At 50.3% G+C, this 9,714-nt stretch overlaps 1 protein-coding gene across 2 annotated transcripts in view; it reads left to right on the top strand.

Moving 5' to 3' along the window:
• Window positions 1–4,298: 4,298 nt before the first annotated feature.
• The window catches only part of Il6r (interleukin 6 receptor), a 54,395-nt gene continuing 48,979 nt past the window's right edge, over window positions 4,299–9,714 (top strand). The window contains exons 1-2 of one of the 2 annotated variants that reach the window (XM_042279401.2): window positions 4,299–4,858; window positions 5,198–5,400. Coding sequence is in view for 1 of the 2 variants with exons in the window: in XM_006976303.3 (XP_006976365.2) it covers window positions 9,232–9,316 (85 nt within the window). In the remaining variant the exon portion in view is untranslated. Of the gene's footprint in view, window positions 4,859–5,197; window positions 5,401–9,100; window positions 9,317–9,714 lie in introns of those variants that run through there. The other variant, XM_006976303.3, reaches the window with a different exon arrangement.

The following is a 9,714-nucleotide window of genomic DNA, read 5'->3' as shown; positions in this document are numbered from 1 at the left end:
CGCGGTGGTGGCACACATGCCTTTAATCCCAGCACTCGGGAGGCAGAGGCAGGCAGATCTCTGTGAGTTTGAGGCCAGCCTGGTCTACAGAGTGAGTTCCAGGAAAGGCGCAAAGCTACACAGAGAAACCCTGTCTTGAAAAACCAAAAAAAAAAAAAAAAAAAGTAGAGAAATGAGCCTAAGCTAAGGCTCATTAGTTTCATAACTAATAATATATCTCTGTGGCATGATTTGGGGGCTGGTTGGTGGCCCAAAAGAAAGCCCATTACACTTCTATGTCCTGCTTTCTCAACTGTAAGTCTGCAGTCCTTGATACTGCTGCAAAAGTAGCATCCCTGCCGGGCGGTGGTGGCACATATCTTTAATCCCAGCACTCAAGAGGCAGAGGTAGGCGGATCTCTGAGTTCGAGGCCAGCCTGGTCAGTTCCAGGACAGCCAGGGCTACACAGAGAAACCCTGTCTTGAAAAACAAAACAAAAACAAAAGTCAAAAGAGAGAAACAGACAGGCTCTTCCATCTGTCCAGCCTGCACTTGGCCGATATCCCATGACCACTTGGAGACCAGAGATGGAGAGAGGAGGCCCAGGAGACTGTGTACACACTGTGTACACTGGGGTGGCAGCCTTGGGGGCCAAAGGAGAGCTGGAGAGGCAGCAGGTGAGGTGAGCCAGTGGACAGGATCATTAGAGGCAGGAAGAAGCCAGCCATGAGGCTTGAAGCCACAAGGCCTAGGCCTTGGCTGTTGTCTTTGTCCCTGTGTGGCTGTCTGTGGCGACAGAGACCTTGAGCATTGCCCACTGGGACAGAGAAGGCAGAGGTGTGAGGATACCCACCTCCTAGGTGGAGCGGAGGCTCTGAGTTTGGCAGTTTGACTCTTGCCTAGCTGGACACTGGAGAGTCCTTACCAGACCCTGGCCATGGCAGAGGGAGGGGGCAGGGCTGACTAGACTGAAGGGAGAAACACCAGCGTGCTCTGGGCCCTGGCATCAGGAGTGTGGGCAGGGCCGGGGAAGGGAGACCACGTGCTCATGTGGACGGGGAGTGAGACATGGGCAAGGCTCCTAGTGCATGTTTCATGGGTTAAAGCCTCACAGTTAGGTGACCGGTGACAGTGACAAGCAAAGAGTCTTGTTATTATTACAAGTTAACTCGGGACTCTTTGTCTGTCTGACGCAGCAGCAGAGCAGAAGAGACCCTGAGTAGCAATGGGGCAGGGTTTTTAAAGTGAGGGGTCTTGGGGTCTACAGACTACATAGTAACAGACTCAGGATTGGTTTATGTGAGTGGCAATCGTGTCAGTAACTTTTAATTGGCTAGGGTTAGTTGGGGCTACAGTTATCCATTTTTAAAAAATAATTTATTTATATTTTATTTTATGTGCATTGGTGTGAGGGTGTCAGATCTCCTGGAACTGGAGTTGCAGACAGCTGTGAGCTGCCATGTGGGTGCTGGGAATTGAACCTGGGTCCTCTGGAATAGCAGCCAGTGCTCTTAACCACTGTGCCATCTCTCCAGTCCCAGTTATCCATTTTTGAGTAGGCCTGGACAAGTTCCAGGCTCTGTCCTTGACCTGAGTTGCTGTGGAGGCTGGCTGACCTAGCACGTACTTACTGTGGGGGTTGACTCAGTGGCCCAGGCTCTGTCCTTGACGCATGCGCATAGCTCTAAGTTGATGAGGAGTCCCAGACAGTAAACAATTGGCTGAACCTTGAGCGGTCAGAGTATGTGCAGAAAGGGAGCTACTGCAAGGACTATGTCTTTTGTTCATGGCCCTCCCAGAAACTGCTTGCTCAAGTCTCAGGAAACTGAAATTGAGGCCTGATCTCTGAAAGAAGACTGAGCAGACTGTTATGGTGTCTCCTGGTCCTTTCAGTAAACGCAGACTACGTGTTTCCATGTTGGTGGACATCACGGGTTTCTGTTTTGACTGTTGTGAGTAACACTGCTTTGGGCAATCTTGCGCAAGTGAGTGTGGATCTAGGTTTTCATTCCTTTGGGGCATATACCTGGGGGTGAAATTGTTCAGTCACATGGTGACTGAGTCCACGTTTAGTCATAAAAAGAATGTCCACGTTTTCCACACTGGCACTATTTTGTATTCCCACCAACAGTGGCTAAGGGCTCCAGTTGTGCACTTGTGTTAGGTTGTTTTGTTTGTTCGGAGCTCTAGAGCCCAGGTCTTACGCCCTCAAAGCACATGCTGGACGGCTGGGCTCTGCCCTCAGCTCCTACCTGACTGAGCCTGGCTCCTCACCTGGCTTCTTGAGTCTAGCTATCTGAAAGCGTCTAAGCCCTATTGCACATTACTTCAAAGTTAATGAACTTTTTATGAGTCAGAAAACTAGAGAGTTTGTTTGAGAGACACTTCTGATAACGGTTCACTGATTTTTTAAATAATGGTTAATGTAAATCACAGCATTTCCTCGGTTCGATTTTGATTTTTGGGTTTTGTTTGTTTGTTTGGTGGGTGGGTGTTCTTGCTTTTGTTTCTCTCCATGTTATGGCAGGAACTGGTAATACCACTGTGGAAACAGGAAGATCAGGAGTCTAAAGTCATCCTCAACAACATTGTGAGTTCAAGGCCAGCCTGGGTTACATGATACCTCATCTCAAAAATTTATAAATAAATATTAGAAAATAAAGGATTTTTTCTTTCCTACAAGGGAAATTTCAGCTGATGAGGAACTATCAGAGAAAAGGAGAGAGTAAACGCCACCCATCTTTCTTCTTCGGCTACTTGTTAGGATGATTTTTTAAAAATTATTTTATTTAGCTGGGCGTTGGTGGCGCACGCCTTTAATCCCAGCACTCGGGAGGCAGAGCCAGGCAGATCTCTGTGAGTTCGAGGCCAGCCTGGGCTACCAAGTGAGTTCCAGGAAAGGCGCAAAGCTACACAGAGAACCCTGTCTCGAAAAACCAAAAAAAAAAAAAAAAAAAAAAAAAATTATTTTATTTATTCTGCATTTATTCCAGGCTGGTGTTTATTGAGTGTTGGCTGGCTGCCAGGACTGAGCGGACTATGCTTCCAGTCGTATATTTAGTGACTCCTTACAACAAGCCTGTGTAGGAGAGAGCTCTTCCTACTCCCACTTTGAGGAACCAAGAAGTTAAGTAATTTCTTTAAGAAGTTGAAATTTGAGCTCAGGCAATCTGGTTCTAAGAATTGTATCACTTATTGTACTAAAAAGTGTTTTTCCCTCCCACTCCCTCTCATTTTAATTTATTTTGAAACAGTGTCTCATCTTAGCCTGGCCTAGAAATCACTGTATAGCTGAGGCTGGCCTTGAACTTCTGATCCTCCTGCCTCTACCCCCAAGTGCTGGGATTACAGATGTTGGTTTTAATGTGGATGTTATTCATTCAGCGGAGCTGTTACCATGTGAGAAAGGCCTTGAGGCACGTCAAAACCCACTATAAGAGTTTTATTAGAAGAGAGGGACAGACTAGAACGTGACCAGGCCTGGGGGCGGGGAGTGGAGAAGAAGAGGGAGGGGTCTGTATTCTTATGGATTCTTATGGATTCTCCTGCTCGTGCACTTACGGGTTTACAGAGCTATGCCACGCCTGCGCATAGATTGCCTGGTCACGCTGTGCACAAATTATGTAGGACGTAAGGCCCCTTGCTGGGCTACTGAACTACGCATGTGCGGCCATGCAGCTGGGGGAGTGGCCAGGAATTCCAACAACAGATACACAGCAGTACCCTCATTTTTTTTTTTTAAGTTTGTATTTTGAAGCAGGATCCTCCTATGTAGTGCTGGCTTGCCTCACATATGATTTATTTCTCTTCTATGTGTTTGTCTGCATATGTATTTGTGTACCACATGCACGCCCAGTGCCCTCAGAGGCCTGTGCCTTTGGGGGTGGTCGGGTCCCCTGGCACTGGAGTTACAGGCAGTTGTGGGACAACGCCCCATGTGAATGCTAGAGCCAACTCTCAGTTCCTCTGCAGGAACTCTGCGTGCTCAGCTCCTGCCGAGTCACCTCTAGCCCCTCACCTCATTTTGTCTCTCACTGAACCTGGAGCACACTGACCAGCAGGCCAGTGAGCTGCAGGGATGCTCCTGTTTCCTCATCTCCAGGGCTGGATTATAGGTGTGAGGACCATATCTAGCATTCTTTTGTTGTTGTCTTTTTTTTTTTTCTCCCCGAGACAGGGTTTCTCTGTGTAGCTTTGGAGCCTGTCCTGGACTAGCTCTGTAGACCAGGCTGGCCTCGAACTCACAGAGATCCGCCTGGCTCTGCCTCCCGAGTGCTGGGATTACAGGTGTGCGCCACCACCGCCCGGCCTTGTTGTTGTCTTTTAAGATAGGGTCTCATGTGTAGCCAGAATATTCGGCACTTTATGAGGTTGGGGGATCTAAACGGAAGTCCATCTATGTTTAATTTTAGTTGTGATGCTTCTCTGCAGTTAAATAAAAACTTAATAGTCCAGGCCATCCAGCTACATGGTGAGACCCTGTCTCAAACAAACAAACAAATAGTAAAAACATTCCAAAAGTACCATTTATAACATCATAACATTGTATAAGTATTGTGGAGGGGCCCTTATAACTTCTTTTTGAGAATGGTTTCAGCAGCCCCATCTCTGGGGGTGACCTCGGTTGACGATGGTCGAGATGCTGCAAGCCTCCCTTGTGAGCCTGACTCCCCTAGACAGGCCCTTGGAGTTCTGCTGGTCATGGGGGTGCTGCCTCAATGCTTGTCCACATTGTCCCCTCCCGGGGAGAAACCCAGAGAAACTGTACCTCCTGTGCAGGAGCAGACTGCAGGACAGAGCAGGGACAGATTTGCCAGCTGACCTAACTTGACCCCACCACCTTCGTCAGACCATCTGGTCCCTGGGACAGACCCACAGGTGAGTAGAGAATACAGAGTGTCCCTTGCTGGGAATGGGTCCAGGCCTGGAGGTCAGTGTGGGGGCGGGCATTGGGAGGAGATTGATTTAAAAAACAAAGAACTAGTGGGGTAGGGTATGGCGGTGCATACCTCTAATCCCAGCAGTGGGGAAGTGGGGGGCGGAAGGATCTAGAAGAGCTCAAGGCCTGCCTCAGTTACCTGATAACCTGTTGCAAAATAAACAACAACAAAACTAAAAAAAATATAATCACTCAAGACAACACAGCAGCCACTTCCAACCAGGACAGCTGGGATCTCACATCTCTTGTCCACACTTTTCCCCCCTTACCATCTTTAGCGAACTTCTGGGGGCCTCAGTTTCCTTGTCTACAAAGCAAGAGAAGCGGAGCCCGGGAGCTTAATTTTAGCCAGGCCTGGAGTGAGCGACCTGACATCCCGCCACTGGGGAGGCGGCGGCAGGAGGATTGCAAGTTTGAGCCCGCCTGGGCCACCTGGTCTGGATCCGGCGCTAAAACGCGGGTTAATCTATTCAGGTCGGAGGTAAGAGAGGGCTTGCTTGCTGGTTGAGTCAGCCCAGGGCTTCTCCCTCTAGAGGACGTGGAGGGTAACTGCAGGGACACTGATGACGGGAGGGATTGAGTCTGGGGACCGGAAGGAGCAAGCGTTCCTAAACCAAGTTCTACATGGCAGTCTTCCCTCCCAGCTCACTGTGACAGGATAGACGACGGGTGTCCCGAAGTAGGTCCTGGGTCTACTGAGACCTCCTTCAGTGAGAGTCCTGGGTCAGATCTCAGCATACGTTTGACAGAGGTGGAATTACCTCCTCACCTCTCTGAGCCTGTTTGGCGAGCAGCAGTATTTCCTAACTCTCAGGGCTGAGAATTCAAAGGCCGTTGTGTTCTTGAGAAAATGTCCCAAGAGAGGAGCCCTGGCTCAGATGTGAAGTCCTATGTTCCTTTGCTGCAGCCAGTCACAGTGACATGTCTGAGTTCCCTGTACTTCATTTAGCCTCACCTGACACTCCTTTCTGCTTTCTGGAGGCCGGATGTCTCCAGTCCCAAGTTGAGATTTACCCAATGCTTCATTTTACCAGTAGGAAGCCTTCCTGGAGTTGGCAGTCACCCAGGAGGAGCGGGCAACTCCTGGGAACTGGCTGCAGCAGTCTGATTTTGGGGGGGAAGGTTGGGGGATCGTGGGGGGTTGTCAGCAAGGCTGACATGCACAGATATGTTTTCTTCCCCTCTTATCAGGGTTTGTCATAACAACCTGGAATGTTGGCTCACAAACCGAACTTGCACTAAGTGTGGAGTTCAGGCAGCCCGGGAGGAGGTGAGATCTGCTCAGAGCCCCGAGGCATCCCTTTTCTTACCTAAGACAAAGATCTCCAGTCTGTGTTGGGCGCTGCTCAGGGAAAGGAGGCAGAGATGAGTTCTTCAAGTTGGCAGGGAAGGCAGGGTGGTAAACAAAGTCACACGGGGTTTGGGAGGCGCATAGGGACCGGATACCTAGTTTACCCTGTGGACGGCAGCTTTCTAGGAGTCTAGGGAAGAGACCATTTAATTTTCTGGAGAAGATAGCCAAGTCCAGGCTTGGCTCTTTTTTTTTTTTTTTCCTTTTTACTTGCTTATGTAGATCAAGTTGGCCTCAAACTTGGTGAAATCCTCTCCCTCCCTCCTGGATATTGGGTATACACAGCTATGCTTGGTGTTTTTCGAGACAGGGTTTCTCTGTGTTGTTTTGGAGGCTGTCCTGGATCTCACTCTGTAGACCAGGCTGGCCTCGAACTCACAGAGATCCGCCTGGCTCTGCCTCCCGAGTGCTGGGATTAAAGGCAGGAGCCATCGTGCCTGGCCTTGAAACACAACACTAATAGTTTGTATATTGTAAAATATTACTTTACAAATCAGTAAATAAGGCTCAAAGAGATTAATAAGTTGCCCAAATCCCAAACCCAGCAAGCAGCAGACCTGGGATGGTGACTAGACCTGCCTCACTGTAGAACACAGCTCCCTCCACACACTCCCTACCCCTTCTCAGGATCAAAACAGGGGGAAGCCACTCGGGCACAGATGCCAGTCCATTCCTGAGATGCCTGCTCTGCCTTCGGCATTCCTTATTTAAACCTTCCTATCTGAGCTGGCAGCCTTCTGCGGCCTTCCTGTTTCAGGCCAGCAAGTATTTTCAGGTCTCCATGGACCACAGAAAGGAAGGGGCCACCACAATGGAGCCTGCTGGAAATGGATTTTATTTTTGAGCTAGGGCAAGTTTCACTATGCTGGCCTCGAACTCTGGATCTTCCTGTTTCAGCCTCCAGAGTGCTGGGATCACAGACAAGTGTGTGCCACCACCGCCCACCTGCAACCCCATTTCTATTTTTTTTTTTTTTTAAAGACAGGGTCTCTCTGTGTAGACCAGCTGCTCTGGCATTTACTATGTAGACCAGGCTGGCCTCAAACTCACAGAGATCCACCTGCCTCTGCTTCCCAAATACCTGCACCACCACAGGGAGAGGGGGGCGTGACTGAAGTAAGTGCCATCCAAACCAGTCCCATTGTCCTGGGCACAAATGTGTTTATTTATTTATTTAATTAATTTAAATTACACTCATGATATTTATTAATTACACTCATGATATTACTTACATTTGTGGTATTGATTTATTACATTCATGATATTATGTCCTGATACTACTGTCCATTTGTGGGACTTTTCCACAAAACAGAGATTCTTAGGAAATCATTGCTCTATATTCCTTTCTTTTCCATCTTGAGAAAACGCCTAATCTTTCTGTCTCTATAAATTTGTATATTCTATTTATTTCATGTAATACAGTTCTACAGTATTTGTCCTTTTTTTTTTAAATGTAAAAACATTTTATGTACAACTGCAGGAGAAATAATATGCAGATAGCTTGAACATAAAAACAGGTCATAATTCAAAAGTCCAGGGTTATTTTAAACAGTAAAATATTTTCTCTGTAGAAAATACTGGGCACGAATTTGGTTCTGCCATTGCTTGAGAGTGGTCCACACAGTGCTGGATGCATAAGTCTGAGGCCTGCATGTTGGATGTTGCTCTGCCAGCTCATGTCTTATTTAGGGGTTCAGCCAGGAGACACCCATTCCAGTTACTCCATGGACTCTAACCAGTCTGAAGCCCAAAGTGGAAGAGCACATTATAACACGCAGGTGCAGGTCCAGGGGCCTCTCGTCTAGTCTAATTTTTATTTTCAGTGTTTTTCTTTCCCTCCGCATTTGCATGTGAAGCTGCCTCGTAGCTTCAAGCTCTGTGGGGAACCTTGGCGGGTCCTGGTAAACACCAAATGCTAGTTCCTTTGTGTCCAGTCAAGTCACGAGGGTAGCCAAGGCCCATTGAGCACTTGGGGTCCAGGTACTTAGGTGTCTCCAGGAATCTTCATCATGGGCTTTCAAACAAAAACGAACAAAACCCCTCTATTTTCATGGGCTTAAAAACAAACCAAAACAAAAAAACAACAAAACAAATTAACCCAAACCCCCGACCCACAATCAAAAAAACAAAACAAACAAACAAACAAACAAAAAAATCAACAACAGGGGAGAACACTGAGACGCCCGGATTCGGAACTGTAATCTTGAGGACGGTAACCCATGTTTCTCTGCTCCAGACTCCAAAGCGCACACTGTTTGGCGGCCTCTGCAGCAGCCTTCAAAGGGCTGCTGGAAGGCGAGAGGAAACTTTTTCCTCCGAGAGGTTTCGGATGCCTGTCTTCCTTCCCTCAGACCAATTAAATCACAGCCTCTGGGGGCGACGCAAACACCGGTGTCTTTCCGGACTCCTGGGTTGATTCCTGTAAGCAACCGGGGGGCTCGCCCTGCCCTCTAGTTTAACAGCCAGAGGCACTTAGCCTCTTCCATAATCGTGTTCTAGAAAGCAAAACCCAAACCCGGGGGCGGCGGCGGGGCGGGGGGGGGGGCGCTAATTCCCCTTCGCTCAGGGTCACAACCTGGGGGAGGGGCCCCGGTGGGGGGGCCCCTGGCGATCCCCGCTCAGGTGTGTTGTGGCTGCAGGAAATCACCCCCTCCCGTGGCCCCGAGCGCCGGGCGGTTGCGCCATCCAAGCCCGGCTTTCGTAACCGCGAGCCGGGGCTGCCAAGAGGAGCTTCTGCACCGGTTCCTCAAATGTTTCGCTGTTGCCAGGACGGCCCGCTGCTCTGCGTCACGTGCAAGTGGGAAGTCGCGCCGACAGCGACTTGAGCCGCGCCGGGCCGAGCGCTCGCAGTCTGTGCCGAGCCCCAGGCGGACGGCCACTGCTCTCGGGGCTCCCGCCCCCCGCCGCCCGGTCCCGGCTGCGGAGCTGCCCCGCCGCCCGCCGCCCCGCGCACCAGGAAGCATGCCGGCCGCCGGCTGCGCGCTGCTGGCCGCCCTGCTAGCCGCGCCCGCGGTCGCGATGGCCCTCGGGAGCTGCCGCGCGCTGGGTAAGGAGACCTGGAGAGGGCAGGGGGATGTGACATTGGCTCGTTCCGTGGGGGAGTGTGTGTCCCCGCGGGCACCGGGTGCCCGCCCGGGGCTGACTCACCTGTGCTGATCGCGGTGGGGGTTCGCGCGCCCCCTGTTGCGTCTAGCACCTTTGGCTGCGGGCTCCTGTCTGTCTGGGCAGTTGCCTAAAGTCTGAGTACAGGACTGTGTGTTTTCCCGAAACCTGACTCTGGCGTCTGGTTCCCAGTGTCCCCGTGTGTCTTACTCAACTGCATCCCGGGTCACTCCGAAGGGAGGCACCCAGATGGCGCGCCCTAGCGGAGTAGTAGCCCCCTCTGGAGAGTCCTCTGTACCACCGGCTCCGTCCGCTTTAGCTGTGGCACCCACCTCGCTTGGC

The sequence above is a fragment of the Peromyscus maniculatus genome, chromosome 6 (assembly GCF_049852395.1).
Source record: "Peromyscus maniculatus bairdii isolate BWxNUB_F1_BW_parent chromosome 6, HU_Pman_BW_mat_3.1, whole genome shotgun sequence".
Taxonomy (NCBI): Eukaryota; Metazoa; Chordata; class Mammalia; order Rodentia; family Cricetidae; genus Peromyscus; species Peromyscus maniculatus.
The sequence above is the reverse complement of the archived record's forward strand: the minus strand, read 5'-3'. Positions and strand labels throughout refer to the sequence as shown.